Source organism: Symphodus melops (genome assembly GCF_947650265.1).
Source record: "Symphodus melops genome assembly, chromosome: 5".
Taxonomy (NCBI): Eukaryota; Metazoa; Chordata; class Actinopteri; order Labriformes; family Labridae; genus Symphodus; species Symphodus melops.
In genome coordinates, this window is record NC_136695.1 from 27,007,623 (window position 1) to 27,023,536 (window position 15,914).

The window sequence follows — 15,914 nt, forward strand, 5'->3', positions numbered from 1 at the left end:
TTTCGCTCGTTCACTCCTCTTACGCTCCTTCTCCTCTCTGCAGCCTTGGCGCCTCCATTTTGTCCTCTAATGGAGTCTTTTTTTTTTTTTGTTGGCAGAATCAGGCCTGACACTTCCTGGATGCCTGTGTGTTGAGTTATCTAACGATGGGAAATAAGAGAAGGGCCTGAGGTTTTATCCTGAACACTCTCAGGACTGTTTGTCCGTGAATGTGTCGAGTTGAAAGAAGTGGGAGAATAATCTATACTCTCCGCTCCACACATGCGGCGAGAATAAAAAACAGGCAGTGATAGTCACGCTTGAGTAAAGAGAAGGGCGACAATGTGGAAAGCTTATGTCAAAGTATTCATACTTTATGTAAAACATTTTGATAAGAGAGCAGAATCACAATTAAAGGACCAAGACTCAGTTAGATTCTTTATTCGACTTTTGACACGAGCAAAACCCGACTCAACGCTTGGACAGTTCTCAGGGGAAAAGAAGGAATTTTCCCACCATGTCAGTTTGCAAGAGATGTCAGTTCTGAACGGTGGGTCAGTCGCTGGGTCTGCATGCGTGCATTGTATCCCTGTAGAGGTCGTGTTGATGTCTGTAAGAGACATAAACACATCTCCATCCTAAGCCGTTTGTTTGTTTGTTTGGGAAGTCTTTTTGAGATCAAGAGATGATTTGTAAGGGAGACTTCAGAGCGTCTTCAACCACATTGTGAATAAGCGAGACAGCAGAGTGTCTCTTCTTCCCTCAGTTGGTTTGCAGTTTATTCACTACGAAGCAAATACTGGAAACCATGTTGTCCCCACTTCAGACATTTGGTATGAAGAACTTTGAGGTTTACTAATCCTGTAATCTAGAGTTATGGTTGTTGACTTTATACAGCTGAAAAAAAAAATATGTCAACCAAAAAAAGCTTTAGCATTATCAGCTTTCTGACCAAATACAGCTGTTTTTTAAAATATTAGTTTGTTTGTTAAGATTGATCAGTCAGCCTATCTCTGTTAGGACTATTAAAAAAGTGTCCTGCTGTTGAAAGCAAGCTGTAACCTGAAGGGCTGTGTTTGATGTACTCTTCTTCAACAGAGAAGTCTTAAAGGGGACATGTTATGAAAATTTCACGTTGACAGTGTTTTTTAACATAATGTTGGTCAGCTGAGATCCAGTGCTTCGTTTGTGATCTGAACAAGTCTTACAACACACAGAGAGAAAAGTGCTCCGTTTCAAATGTGACATCACAAGTTGGATTTCTGTGAAGACAGGTTTGTGTTTGTCATGCACACAGCAGGGCTGCTGTATTTTGTCGCGTCACGGTGATAAATAACCAAACGAGGTCAAGTATCCTGCACAGATGCAAACACTTGAGTGCTCCCTTCATGTCCAAATGTCTGCAAAGTTGATCAGCGCATGCCTTCCCAATAACCCCATCAAAGTGAGATGTACTTTAGCTAAGGCGAGTTTGTTTGAAGATGGTAAACAAGCTCAGCAACAGTGAAACTGTCTGTTTCTACGTGGATAAACACGCGGATTGGAAAAAGTATGGACGTTCGTCTGTCGAGGACTTGCTCGTCAGCTGGTTCCTCAAAAAGTTACTTCCGATATCGTTGATGTCACCCATTCGCATTATGTATCAGCCCTCAGTTCTTTTGTTTCCAGCCTGTCGACCTTTCTGTAAATCTTCCCCTCCTGTCCCGGAAAATGTCTGTGTAAACATACAGGCTGCTCCAGCTGAGTTTCTCATCAGTTAACCTGACACACTCCTGCAGAGCCCCTCCACAATGCCCACACAGAGAACGAGTAAAGTTATGATTCAGTTAAACAAAGGAGGCAAGGGTCCTGCTTTGAGTTAGTGCAATAAACACTCCAGTCAGCTGCAGATCGCTTTGCTCCAGGCCAAATTTGGCTCTGCTCTACCCTCTGTGTAATTATCGTCAAAGCAGTCCTTGTATACTTTCTCAAAGCTGTGCCAAGAGGTAGAGAGGGTACAGAGGTAAACTGGGAACATTGACAAATATGACATGGCGTCAAGGCCTCTCTTGATTCTGTGCAGGATGCCTGCAGCTCACTCAAAAACAATTCACAGGTCAGCATGAATTTTTTGTCTAAATCAGGAGAAGATAACTAGCGCCTGTCTATGCCTTAGGTCAGCGCTGACCGATGATTTCTAATGTCCGAGGCAAGCAAAGTTTTTGATGAGAAATTTAAAGAATGCACCCTTGACCAATCGAGTTTCTCACAACACGATCCAGGGGACCGAGACCTCTTCATCGTGAATTGAAATCCAAACCTTGTGTGAATCTTCACTACATGGTAAACCCCCTCAGACCCCCAGACTTCTGGTAAATTAACCATTTCAAACCCCTCCACCCTGTGATCTCCATGCAAATCCCCCGGCCAGAGCACAAGTATTTGTTGGTAATTCGACACTCCTGAGCTAAAAGGGAGGATTTAGATGTGGAGGCATGAAGGAGAACAGTAATGCATGGACGAGCTGGGACTTAATGTAAACTCTTCTATTGTCTCTCTCTCCGTTCATCTCTGTGCAGTTTAAACCGACCGACTTTAATCAGCTTTGTTTCTGTTTATTTGTTTTTCATGACATCGTGTTCTGCTGTAAGTGACACCATGATAAATAATAGGAAAAGTTGATGTTGACATAACAGAACAGACACTTTATGGTTGAACTTGCAGTGCATGCTAGTCACAATAATCATGAGTAATCTTATTTTGCTGAAGTGTTTTTTATTTTATTTCCAGGATGGCAGAGTTGGTTTGACTCAGTGCTTAGAGTGGGAGTTGTGTTACTGGAAGAAGACTGGTTTGAATCACTGGAAAATGTGGGCAAAGAAAGAGAGAACGTAACTAAAGGAGGAGTTTTCTAGCTGCAGCTTCTCTTCATCATTAAGTTTTAAATCATGAGAAAATCTTTTTATATTTAGAGGTCACATATTGTGCGCTTCATCATGGTTCTCTACTGTTATGCGTCTCTACAAACTATTATAATTATAGGAAAAGTCCATCCTATCCTCCTTTAGCATGCTCTACTTCTCAGAAAATGTGTGCTCAAACAGGCCGTTTGGAGATTTTCCCTTCATGACATCACAAAGGGCAGTATTCCCTCCCCCAGGTGGGTGAGACTCCCACAGCTCGGTGTTTGTTCTGCCCTCTGAGTCTGCCTTCTCACCGTAAACAATAGAACAGGGAGTAAGCAAACTGGAGCCACCCAACGCCCCTTCCAGAGAGGGGGCGTGGTCAGACACAGCTCATTTACATATTTAAAGCTACAGACACAGAAACAGCCTGTTCTGAGCAGGGCTGAAATAAAGGGATCAAATACAGGATCAGAGTGGATTTAGCATAAGAAACTTCACAGATATGTATTTCCGTTGAGGTCTCAAAGAAATATTTCATTTTTAAAAATGAAATCCAGTTAACAGCATCATAAAGTGTCACAGAAATTCATCAACATTCAAAGGTTACGATTCATTTTAAGACAACACATAATAAATTTACATTTCTTGTCCAACTTTTAAAAATCTGTTTGTTTGTCTCGTTACCTTTCAGCCTGTGATGACAAACACTGGGGGCCGGCCTGCCGCCAGCAGTGCCAGTGTGAGAACGGAGCGCTCTGCGATCCTGTAAAGGGGGTGTGCCAGTGTCTTCCGGGGTTCATTGGAAAATACTGTGAGGATTCGTGTCCAGCGGGGACCTTCGGTAAACGCTGTCAGCAGATGTGCAAGTGTGGGACCGGAGGATCCTGCGATAAAACGACAGGAGAGTGTTTATGTCGGGATGGATTCACTGGGACTTTGTAAGTGCACAATCATAAATTCAAGGGATTTATTATGAAATGACTCTTGGAAATAGAGAAAACATTGAAGTCTTTTGTCAATAATAGAATCACTATGGAATGGTTAATCTTTAGTACTAAGTTTAGACAATTCAGATCATTTCACTTAACGTAGAATACTCTTTTGATTGTCGCTTAAGGAGAAAATTGATACAAACTGGTTTAAAAACAGAAAATAATCAAGCTTAGAGTGAAGGAAGGACACAAAGAAAAAATAGCAAAACCGTGACTGGAAACAAAGGTGAAGATGAAAGTGTTTTTATGTCCAAAAGAAATCTTACAGGCAGGTGAAATGCTTTGTGGAAACAGGCAGGTATGGCAGAAAGAAAGATCCAGAACAACACAAACCAGTACGACAGGTGGCTCACAGCGAGACGTGCCAACAATAAAACTTTAAAAAAAAAAATTCTTCTGTTGAGTTTGATGGTGGTTGACGTCATCCATATGTTGCATTACCTCCACCGTCTGGGTTGTGTTAGTTCCATTTGTGCAAATACAAATAGTGTCCACCTCCTGTCATGTCCCTCTGTGTGACCCAGACACAATTATCTGGGTTTTAACAAAGAGAGTGAATGTGAGACAGGTGTGCAGGTGGGCGGGGCAAAGCAGAACACCGGTGGGCTGATTACAGCAGGGAACAGGTGTGCAGATAGTGAAAAAGTGTGAGGACATCTAGTGGAGAGGTGGAGCACAGCAAGACACTGTGACTGGTGAGGAGGAGACAGACTGAGATACAAAGAAGCCATCTGTTTAGATCCTGCAGCAGTGAGGTTGAACTTAAACTCTAATCTTTAAAGGCAAAATGCAAAACAAGCGTGCATATATTTTAACAGTCGGATAGGTTAGAGACTTTCATATCATTTTGATGCATTCTGATGAAGCACCAAACAAATTGATGCCAATTTAGAGGTGAAAAAATATTTCTGAAACATTTAGATTCAGTAGAAACATGTTTCAAACAGCTTTTGTATAAAACATGAAAAACAGACTGAACATGTGAGTCAACACTAATAAGCACTTTTTAATTTTTGATCAAACGACATATCATTAATGCAACTTTGAACAATGATATTGCACATCCCCCATGTGTTGTTAAAGCTTTGCTAAACATTGTCACAGTGTCCCCGTTTGGCATGAGACATTTTCTATTTCAGCATGTTAGTTACTTGATTCAAAGCACGACACACTTGATACTATTTCATTACAGTTCAATTCATTGTGTTGATTTTCTCAGGAGGTCTGTCAGACACAGAACTGGGAGGCCCTGCTTAGCAATTTGTTTTCACAACTTAATTTTAAGATGGAAAAACGACCCTGCTGTACTACACTATAATCCGTGAGTCATCTGTTACGCCCTGTTTTTCAGAAGCCCCTGAGGATGAGTAAGCCATAAAAATTCTTCTCCGCAAGATATTAATGGAAACTCTTAAAGTGCCGTTGTGAAACCTCTTACTCCACTGAGAGCTAAATAAAAAAAGGATAAAGTTTGGATTTACTGACCATAGGATAAAGCTCCTCGATGAATAGTTTGTGTCTGAAGTCTGTCCATGTTATTTCACCTCACAGGGTATTAGAAAATAGTATGTCCCAAATTGAAATTGTACAACAGGTAGTTTCAGCCAAGTGTTCTGATTGGTTAAAGACACGTTCCAGCTGTGCTGATGGTTCCCATGCAGCTGCTGTAATGCCAACATTCATCGTTTTCCAGGAGCTACTGCTCTCCCATTAAGTCAACAAAGAGAAAATATTAGAGCGATATGAAAACGGTCTGAAGAGGTCACTATGTGTGCACAGAGGCTCCAGACTTGTTCTTGATCAGGAAGTAATCATGATGAACATCTCAGCTGGTTATGTCGGACTCAGAGGACAGTCGCTCAGCTCCACCGAGGCGAGGAGAGAGAGAGAGAGCTGTCGAGTCAGAGTTACTTACAGTGGAACCCAGATGATGCTAGTTTCTAACTTGACTGTTGCTAAGCAACCGAAACATTCTCCTCACAGAGTCTCTGCTATAATTGGCTAGTGACGTACCAGCTAACCCTGACTGGTCCTTTAACTCTGATCTGTTAATGATTATCATTTTATTAGATCAAGTACTTACATACATTTTTGTGAAAGATAATTATGTTAGCACTTAGAGAAAAAAAAAGTTGGGACAAAATGAGACTAAGAAAGAAAAGAAAAAACATATTCGTATGGAAGAAAGTAGCACTGACACTCAAGTCAATGAACTGATTTACCCTACACCACTGGAAGTATTGCTGCATGAATTATCCACCTTAAAAAAACCTTCTAAAAACACTTTTATTTCGCTCTCTGTCACTGCTGTATGAAACATTGACTTCAGTCCTCAGGAATGTCCCAGGACTCTCTGAGTGCTTTGGACTGAAGTGGTCCATTAAGCTGAGTTTATCAATCATCGACTCTGTCCCTTTTCTTCCAGCTGTGAGAAAGCGTGTCTCCGAAGATGTCAGGCTCGCTGCCCCTGCCAGAATGGTGGAATCTGCAAGGGCAAAGGGGTCTGTGACTGCCCCCCTGGATGGACGGTAAGTTTTCTGACGCTAACCTTTACGTTATCTGTGGAAGCTGCCAGGCTTTGAATTAGGTCATTTGTTTTATTCCAGCTGGCTCTCAACTTGAGACAAACGATTTCTTTTTGTTAACACTGACATAACTCTAAAAACATTTTGAGTGTTATCGATTCCATTTTTCAGCTAATGTGAGAACTTAAGGTTTCTCTGTTTTGGAAGACATCCACGAAGCAAAGCTAACTCTTAAGTTGGGATAACTGACCTAATAAAAACGATTATTTGTTGGCTTCACCTCCTTCTTCATTCCTTTTCACTTTGCATTTCATTCTGTCCCGTCAAAGTCCTCCTCTTGTTCCCCTGCAGGGTGCGGTTTGCACGGACCGCTGCCCAGAAGGACGGTTTGGATCAAACTGTGCTGACGAGTGTGTCTGTCACAACAGGGGCAAATGTGACCCTGAAACTGGACAGTGTCAGTGTGCTAAAGGCTTCACCGGGAGCAGGTGTGTGCATGTTTCATGTTGGTTAAATTACAAAGAAAAACTGTTGTCTTACAAGTGTGAGTGGATGTTTCGTTTACATCATCAAAGAGCAGCTGGGTCGGTCTGTCTCTCATTTGTAGTCACTCCACCGTCAGCTATTACAGCTGTTCTGTCAAATTAGTTTAAAGTGTTTGAAAGACTTCAGAGACAGAGACATGACAGTCCAACCACAAGACAAGGTATTAGATTAGATTAGCGGTTCTATGGTGAATCAACAGCTGACTTGATTTTCTGTTTTCACTCTTCTCCAGATGCAATGAGGAGTGCGCCGCAGGCTCGTACGGTCAGGACTGCAAAGGTGTGTGCGACTGTGCTAACGGTGCTCGCTGCTACAACATCGACGGAGGCTGCCTGTGTGAGCCGGGGTTTCACGGTCCACACTGCAGGGACAGGATGTGTGCGCCGGGCAAATACGGCATGCACTGTGAACGCACGTGTCTCTGCCAGGACAAACACACGCTCAGGTGAGTTCTGGGTCTTCAGAAGGAAGAAAGGGCTTCGAAAGTGAAATGAAATGTAGGAAAGATATGACACATTTTTTGGACAGCTTTTTGATCTTTGTGAACACAAAATAAGAGTTTGGCTTATTTCTCCGGATTCTCATTATTTTCTCCAGGAACGTAGGTTCACAAAATCTCAACTTTGTCTCCTTTAAGCTCTGAAATACTTAATTAGTTTTTCAACTATTTTTACACAAATATATGTTGTTCATATGCTAGGTCTAAAATATGATACAAATAGCTAGCTTTAGCTTCCTGTGCTGTTTGCAGCTGGCTCATCATGCCGTATTTACCTCTATGTTTATTTTTTTCAGCTGCCACCCGATGAAAGGAGAATGCACCTGCCAGCCTGGGTGGGCCGGGCTGTTCTGTAACGAGACCTGCGCTCACGGTTTCTACGGTCACGGTTGCCTGGAGCCGTGTTTGTGCGTGAATGGAGGGGTGTGTGATAGTGCAACAGGTCAATGCAAGTGTGCACCCGGGTTCACGGTGAGTGGTGGAGATTCACAGTACATCAGTGGATGACTAAAGAAATGATGTGTATGGGTCAACGCTCTTGACTTGAATCATTCCCTTTAAGTTGAAATATTAAAATCATGTTTTTAATTGCAGGGGGTTCACTGTGAGAATCCATGTAAAAGTGGCATCTATGGCAAGAACTGCTCTCTGGAGTGCTCCTGTAAAAACTTTGTCGACTGCTCGCCTGTTGATGGGACCTGCTTCTGCAAAGAGGGTAAAAAGTGCACATGATCACTATCAGTATCAAACACTTCAGGTACTTCACACCCTGAGAGACTGAAGGCAACTGTGCAACAAATTAAACATGGCTGACCGTCTTTCCCATGCGTGCAGGCTGGCGGGGGTCGGACTGCTCCTTCCGCTGCTCCGAGGGAACCTGGGGTCCAGGATGCAACGCCACCTGCCACTGCGCCAACGGGGCAAAATGTAATCCTGCAGATGGAACCTGCACCTGCACAGCCGGCTGGCAGGGGGCACGCTGTGACCAACCGTGCCCGGTAAATGCCCTCATAGGAAGCTTTTTATGTATTTGTTCATGAAAGGGTAAAGAGGTGGGAAGACTGATGAGGAACATCAGATTTTAATTCATATTCCAAATGACTACAAGGTACAGAAATTGTCCTGGACCCGATGCACAACACTGAATCACACACAAAAAAAAACAATCCAACTAGCTGCTGGATGTGTGTATTGACTGTCTCTGTGTCTTGCTGAGTAGACCAACAAGCTGCTGTGTTTGATACGATAAACAGAAATCGTTGCAGTGATAATTATTTATGTCAGTTGAGATTGGACAGTCTGTAGAAACGTGGTCCAGCTTTTCAATTCTCCCTTCAGCCTCCAAACCAGTGATCCAAACGTGCTCCTCCGGTCTTTGTGTTGCCAGCACACCAGGCCGCCCATGCAAACACACTCTGCCAGTGTAGTATTTTGTCTGACTCTGACTGAGCTGGCCCAACGTTGAGGAGATTCCCCTGACGATTCTGTGCCCGTTGGCGTTTGTTCACATGCACAGATGGGCACGTTCGGGCCAGGCTGCCTGAAGAGGTGTGATTGTGTCCATGCAGACGGCTGCCAAGCATCAAGCGGGGAGTGCCACTGTCTGCCAGGCTGGTCGGGTAAGTGATGGCGTCCTTTATGTGACTCTGCCAGCTTGGCTTTGCTCCACAGATAAGTCCAGTCCACTTAATTATAGTGAGCTACAATTTTAAATAAGTCTTTCTCGTGTCTGACATCAGGTAATTCTCTCCTTATAGCCGGGGCGTCTTTTTTCTGACAGCAGATTTTCATTCTTTTTTTTTTACTTCTACTGCAGCTTGCAGGAATTAAAACACAAAGCAGAAATGGAAGATACTCCTGCATCAAAAATCTCAACAAGTGAAACCTCTCCATAATCAGAACTAAATCTTACCTCATAATAATGCATGAAATGTTATATCATGTTAAAAATGTTTCTGCAAAGAAACAGTTAAATCAATGCAGCTGTTTTTGCCACTTGAAGAGTTTTCTATAGCTGAAAGAAAATGTGGATCTGTTGAGTTGTACAAATTACAAAATGCCAATCCAAAACCTGTTAGGTTGAGATCTGTGTTTGCTGTGATTTCCTGATATGGCCATATGTGAGACACAAACACTCTTTTGGGACTTCTCGGCGGTGGTTCTGCGCGGCGCTGATTTTCTATTGTTCCTCCAGGTTCACGCTGTAACCAGCCGTGTTCAGAGGGTCTGTGGGGGCGTCACTGTAACCAGACCTGTTTGAAGCACTGTCCCAACAGTGACACGTGTGCGAGGGAAAGTGGAGCGTGCGTGTGTCGCCCGGGCTACTGGGGAGTCACCTGTCAAAACAGTGAGTCTGGACTTCATCTGGATATTTTCATTTGAATTACTCAGACATATGTTGGATTTACAACATGTTGTTTTTGTTTCCCAGAATGCCGAGCTGGTATGTATGGAGAGCAGTGCAGCTTGTCGTGTCCATCCTGCGGTCTGTCGTACCGCTGCCACCATGTGACCGGAGAGTGTGACTGTCTACCTGGACACACTGGAGCCAACTGTGACCAAGGTTTGAATTTGATTATTCAGCTCTCGACAAAACCTTCCCAACAAGTCCACCATGTTTCTATAGGGGGAGCATTTTCTTTTACGTAACGTTTTTTTTTTCTCTTACAGTTTGTCCAGCTGGTTACTTTGGCAAACAGTGTTCTGAAGTTTGTATAAACTGTGCCAACAACTCCACGTGCGACCACCGGGACGGTCACTGTGAATGTTTGCCCGGCTGGACCGCGACCGACTGCTCCATACGTGAGTTTCTATCTCAACAAGAAAAGTGTAATTACAGGAAGAAAAGAGCCACCAACAAACTGTGACTGCTGCTAATCAATCACATCATTATTTCAGAGAGAGTCATTTGTGTTTATGACTTACAACTATTCTTCCCCTGGCTATGACTTTTGTCCTGCAAGCTCTCTGAAGTGTTATTTTATTTTAACCCCAGCAGGGCTTTTCAACTCTGCATCTGATACCCTTCATTGTTTTTTCAGTTTGTCCAAATTAAGAGGCCATGAATGCATCTTTCTCTATCCCACCTGGACTGAAACCGTTCCCTATTCATTCAATCGTAGATAAAGACACAGAACTGAATTCTTCAGAACTTGAGCCGAACTTTTTATAAGACAGAAAAAGTTTAGTAGTTACGCTACTGAGCCTGACCCAGTTCCACTTTTTATTTAGGATCTGATGAAGCATCACTTAAGCTGCAGATCGACACAGCTGAGTGTTCTGATGACGTGTCGTCTCTTGTGTTTTCCAGCGTGCAGTCCAGGACGCTTTGGTCCGTTCTGTACTCAGACCTGCTCCTGTCCAACCAACCTCATGTGTGACCGCTTCACCGGAGGCTGCGTGTGTGAAGGTGGAGAAGACGAGTGCAAAGAAGGTACATACACTCAACAAAAATATAAACGCAACACTTTTGTTTTTGCTCCCATTTGTCATGAGATGGACTCAAAGATCTAAAATTCATTCCAGATACACAATATTACCATTTCTCTCAAACATTGTTCACAAATCTGTCTAAATGTGTGATAGTGAGCACTTTTGCTTTGCTGAGATAATCCATCCCACCTCACAGGTGTGCCACATCAAGATGCTCATCAGACACCATGATTAGTGCACAGGTGTACCTTATACTGCCCACAATAAAAGGCCACTCTGAAATGTGCAGTTTTGTCTCACAGCAAAATGCCACAGATGGCGCAAGCATTGAGGGAGCGTGCAATTGGCATGCTGACAGCAGGAATGTCAACCAGATCTGTTGCTCGGGCATTGAATGTTCATTTCTCCACCATAAGCCGTCTCCAAAGGCGTTTCAGAGAATATGGCAGTACATCCAACCGGCCTCACAACCGCAGACCACGTGTAACCACACCAGCCCAGGACCTCCACATCCAGCAGGTTCACCTCCAAGATCGTCTGAGACCAGCTACTCAGACAGCTGCTGAAACAATTGGTTTGCATAACCAAAGAATTTCTGCACAAACTGTCAGAAACCGTCTCAGGGAAGCTCAACTGCATGCTCGTCGTCCTCATCGGGGTCTTAACCTGACTCCAGATCGTCGCCGTAACAGACTTGAGTGGGCAAATGCTCACATTCGATGGCGTCTGGCACGTTGGAGAGGTGTTCTCTTCACGGATGAATCTCGGTTTACATTGTTCAGGGCAGATGGCAGACAGCGTGTGTGGCGTCGTGTGGGTGAGCGCTTTGCTGATGTCAATGTTGTGGATCGAGTGGCCCATGGTGGTGGTGGGGTTATGGTATGGGCAGGCATCTGTTATGGACGAAGAACACAGGTGCATTTTATTGATGGCATTTTGAATGCACAGAGATACCGTGATGAGATCCTGAGGCCCATTGTTGTGCCATACATCCATGAACATCACCTCATGTTTCAGCAAGATAATGCACGGCCCCATGTTGCAAGGATCTGTACACAATTCTTGGAAGCTGAAAATGTCCCAGTTCTTGCATGGCCAGCATACTCACCGGACATGTCACCCATTGAGCATGTTTGGGATGTGCTTGACCGGCGTATACGACAGCGCGTACCAGTTCCCACTAATATCCAGCAACTTCGCACAGCCATTGAAGAGGAGTGGACCAACATTCCACAGGCCACAATTGACAATCTGATAAACTCTATGCGAAGAAGATGTGTTGCACTGCATGAGGCAAATGGTGGTCACACCAGATACTGACTGGTTCTGAGTCCCCAGACCCTCAATAAAGCAAAAACTGCACATTTCAGGGTGGCCTTTTATTGTGGACAGTCTAAGGTACACCTATGCACTAATCATGGTGTCTGATGAGCATCTTGATGTGGCACACCTGTGAGGTGGGATGGATTGTCTCAGCAAAGCAAAAGTGCTCACTATCACACATTTAGACAGATTTATGAACAATGTTTGAGAGAAATGGTAATATTGTGTATCTGGAATGAATTTTAGATCTTTGAGTCCATCTCATGACAAATGGGAGCAAAAACAAAAGTGTTGCGTTTATATTTTTGTTGAGTATATAAAAGACTCTCCGACTTTAAAACGCAGCCTTTTTTTTAAAAAAAGGTCTGATTTCCATTAGCGTTTTCTTTGGCTTCTGTTTCTGTTTGTGGAACGCGACTCAAGGTTTTCTTCAGCTACTTCAATTCACTTTCCACTCGCTGTTTTCACAGAGTCCTCTGTGCAGTCGGGGAGCGTTATGGTTCCTCTTCCTCCCGGTGAGAGGGAGTCGTGGGGAGCCATCGCTGGCATCGTGGTGCTCGTCATGCTGGTGGTGTTGCTGCTGGCTCTGCTGCTGCTCTACCGCCGCAGGCAGAAGGACAAGCAGAACAACACGCCGACTGTTTCCTTCTCCACCGCTCGCACCGTCAACTCTGAATACGCCGTTCCAGGTACGGGTCGCTTGTCTCTCAGGTTTCCCCAGCTCCTGCAGCGACACGTCCGATGTGTCCTTGAGCAAGACACTTAACCCCAGGTTGCTCCCGCTGCTTCGTCTACGTTGAGGAATGGGATCTTTAAACTTCTGAATGATACAGAAAAATTTATTTTCATACAATCTCCTTTGATTCACTCTCAAGCATTTATTTAACCTTGAACACAAAACTAAACATGTTTAGTGATACGAGAGTGAAAAAAGGGGTTTGGAATTGTACACAGCTTGTCTTTATTTTTATTTATTTTTATTTCACCGTGTTGGTCACGTTGAGATTAAGAACCTCTTTTTTTTTTTTTTTTTTTTTCAAAGATGACCTGGCTGAAAGAGTGAGAGCAAAAACACACAGTTACATACACAAAGGGGGGACAAAGTACAATTTACAACAGATTCACATGTGTCATCTTTTCAAACCGAACACACAATGTCAATGTGAAAAATGTTAAAATTAGACAGACGAGGGCAAATGTGTTTTTTAATAAGCGTCTTTAAATTTGGATCTTTATTTTCTTTAAGAAAAAAATAATAATTTGCTTGTTTCCAAAAATCATGTTGCAATTTTAAGGTTTATTATTAATGGCATCATGATGACACATTTAATGGCAACATGATGACATATTTAATGGCAAAAGATACAACTTTCTCAGTTATGAAGAGAGATAATTCCTCCTGTCAACCACTTAATAAAAAGCAAAATTGCTTTTTGTCTGGATGGATTATTAAGTGTTTCATACAATGATCAGTAGATTCAGATGGTTGTAAATGTGTCCTTATGGTTTTAACTCACTCGTGTTTTTTTTAATGCTCTTCCACAGGGATGTATTTTATTGACCTTGAGGTAGTTTTAGAGCCACAGATGTGATTCCATGTGTTTGTTTTGGCCTCCAGATGTTCCTCACAGTTACCATCATTACTACTCCAACCCCAGCTACCACACACTGAGCCAGAACCGGCCTCCGCTGCCCCACCTGCCCAACAACCACGACCGCACCATCAAGGTGAACGTCACCTCGGCTGCCTCCGGGACTCCGGGCCGCTTTCAGGCCTCTGAGCTCTTTTTTTTTTTACTCCCCTCAATACTGGGACATGTTTTGGTTTAATTAACAGCAGCTGCCTGTGTCATAAATGTTTGTACCTGTGCGTCACAGCTGCTTAGTGCCACACTTTATCGGCCTGATTTCCTTTTAAAGGACATTTTAAAAATGTTGTTTCTTTACGTGAATAGTTTCTGATTTTTATTCTTCCGTCTTCGTTGCAGAACACCAATAACCAGCTGTTCTGCAGTGTGAAAAACATGGAGCGGGAGAGGCGGGGCTTGTTCGGGGTCGAGAGCAATGCCACTCTACCTGCGGACTGGAAACACCACGAGCCCCGCAAAGACTCAGGTACGAGTGGATGACTCTGAGCTGTGCTTCTAGACACCGAGTGAGTGAATACGTGGATTAATGAAGCTAATGAAGCTACCGAGCTGGTTTCTGTTGATGCGTCAAACCTGCAGAACTGCTGCTCAAAACTTAAAGTTATTTCCTTAACTTAAGGCCTAGTCTGCACGTACGCAGGTAGTTTAAAAACTGAGGTTTTCCTCTTCTGTTTTCAAAAAGAATCCCGTCCACATGAAAATGCAAAACACACATAATAGAGCTGAGTATTATCCACAACCTCACAATTCAGTTTGATTTCACGATTCCATATTCATCAATATGCTTCAATATCGATGAAATGATACATGCAGATGACAGGTGCACCCTGTTACACTTCACTTTTACTCATTGCTCAGAAGAGAGAAACTTTCATTGTCTTAAGTTTAAAAACACCATCAATGATTAAAGCTTTCAAATCAGACAAACAGACAAGGAGTATATACGCTAAATCAGGAGGAATTCAGAGCAGAAATGTGCAGATACAACTGTCTAAAACTTGAAAAATATCTTTTACACAGCCTCTGGTAAAGTTTATCAAACCATCACATTTTCTTTGGACAGAAATTCCCTCTCGTCAACGATGCACATTTGATTTGAGGTTATAAAACCAATCAGGAGCTCATAAAGCGTGATCGTTGCACTGCCAGCTTCAACTCACCTGCTAGTGATTTTACAGGTTTGTCTGCTTTTGATTTGCCATAATTTGTCTTTTATTGCTCGCAGGAGCTTTTGGAATCGACCGGAGCTACAGCTACAGCGCCAGCCTCGGAAAATATTACAACAAAGGTAATTTATCACCCTATTTTCACCTTTTTCCCTCCCTCCTCTCTATGATCTACTGCAGAGAAGTATGGTTACTAGAAGTCAGGAGGCAAAGAGATGCACCATAAATATAAATGATCGCGTGATTAAGAGGAGATGTTTTTAAAGATGAGGAGATTTAGAAAGATCTTTTTAACGGTAAAAAAAATCATTAAGGAAATGAGCGATGATTGATCCACTATCTGCAGCAGCTCAGATCTGCATTTAAAGACTAAATAAGTCTTTATTTATATAGCACTTTTAAAACAATTAGTTACAAGGTGCTTCACGAATGCAAAAAGTAAAAATGTGGTTTACGTTGGGGATGCTCGTCGTTATGGTGATATCAGGAATTACCAATAATCACATGACAAAAGTCTGAATTTATGCGATAAAAAAGGGAAAAATTATTTCAAATAGTCGATGCTTTCTCATCCTGCAAGTCATAATAAATATTAAACACTGTTGTTGGAGCAAGTAAATATATCAGCATGCTAACATGCTCAAAGCATTGTTACGTTAGCGTCACTGAGCTGTTTGCATGTAGACTTGTAAACCAGTATTTCAACATGAATGACAGCTGACTACATGACCTTTAAAACCAAACAGATGGTGGCGAGGGTACAGAGAAGTGTTACGTACATGTAGGTCGCAGTATAATGATGCAGGTTTTCTTTAAACCATCTCGATCCAATAAATGAAAATGTTTTAAACTTTCCTCAGGGAAAAAAACAACATAAAAAATATTTGGAAGATGTCCAGAAAGCTGCTTTAAAGTTAC

The 15,914-nt window shown here is 42.8% G+C and overlaps 1 protein-coding gene across 2 annotated transcripts in view; it reads left to right on the forward strand.

Annotated features, from left to right (window-relative positions):
* The window catches only part of pear1 (platelet endothelial aggregation receptor 1), a 50,543-nt gene that overhangs the window by 31,999 nt on the left and 2,630 nt on the right, over window positions 1-15,914 (forward strand). For both annotated transcript variants that reach the window (XM_079344719.1, XM_079344718.1), the window contains exons 6-21: window positions 3,556-3,802; window positions 6,282-6,384; window positions 6,733-6,869; window positions 7,160-7,372; window positions 7,723-7,897; window positions 8,021-8,141; window positions 8,261-8,424; window positions 8,943-9,045; window positions 9,621-9,773; window positions 9,858-9,989; window positions 10,097-10,228; window positions 10,737-10,859; window positions 12,652-12,870; window positions 13,800-13,909; window positions 14,170-14,296; window positions 15,056-15,118. In XM_079344719.1, coding sequence (XP_079200845.1) covers window positions 3,556-3,802; window positions 6,282-6,384; window positions 6,733-6,869; window positions 7,160-7,372; window positions 7,723-7,897; window positions 8,021-8,141; window positions 8,261-8,424; window positions 8,943-9,045; window positions 9,621-9,773; window positions 9,858-9,989; window positions 10,097-10,228; window positions 10,737-10,859; window positions 12,652-12,870; window positions 13,800-13,909; window positions 14,170-14,296; window positions 15,056-15,118 — 2,322 coding nt within the window. The remainder of the gene's footprint in view (window positions 1-3,555; window positions 3,803-6,281; window positions 6,385-6,732; window positions 6,870-7,159; window positions 7,373-7,722; window positions 7,898-8,020; window positions 8,142-8,260; window positions 8,425-8,942; window positions 9,046-9,620; window positions 9,774-9,857; window positions 9,990-10,096; window positions 10,229-10,736; window positions 10,860-12,651; window positions 12,871-13,799; window positions 13,910-14,169; window positions 14,297-15,055; window positions 15,119-15,914) is intronic.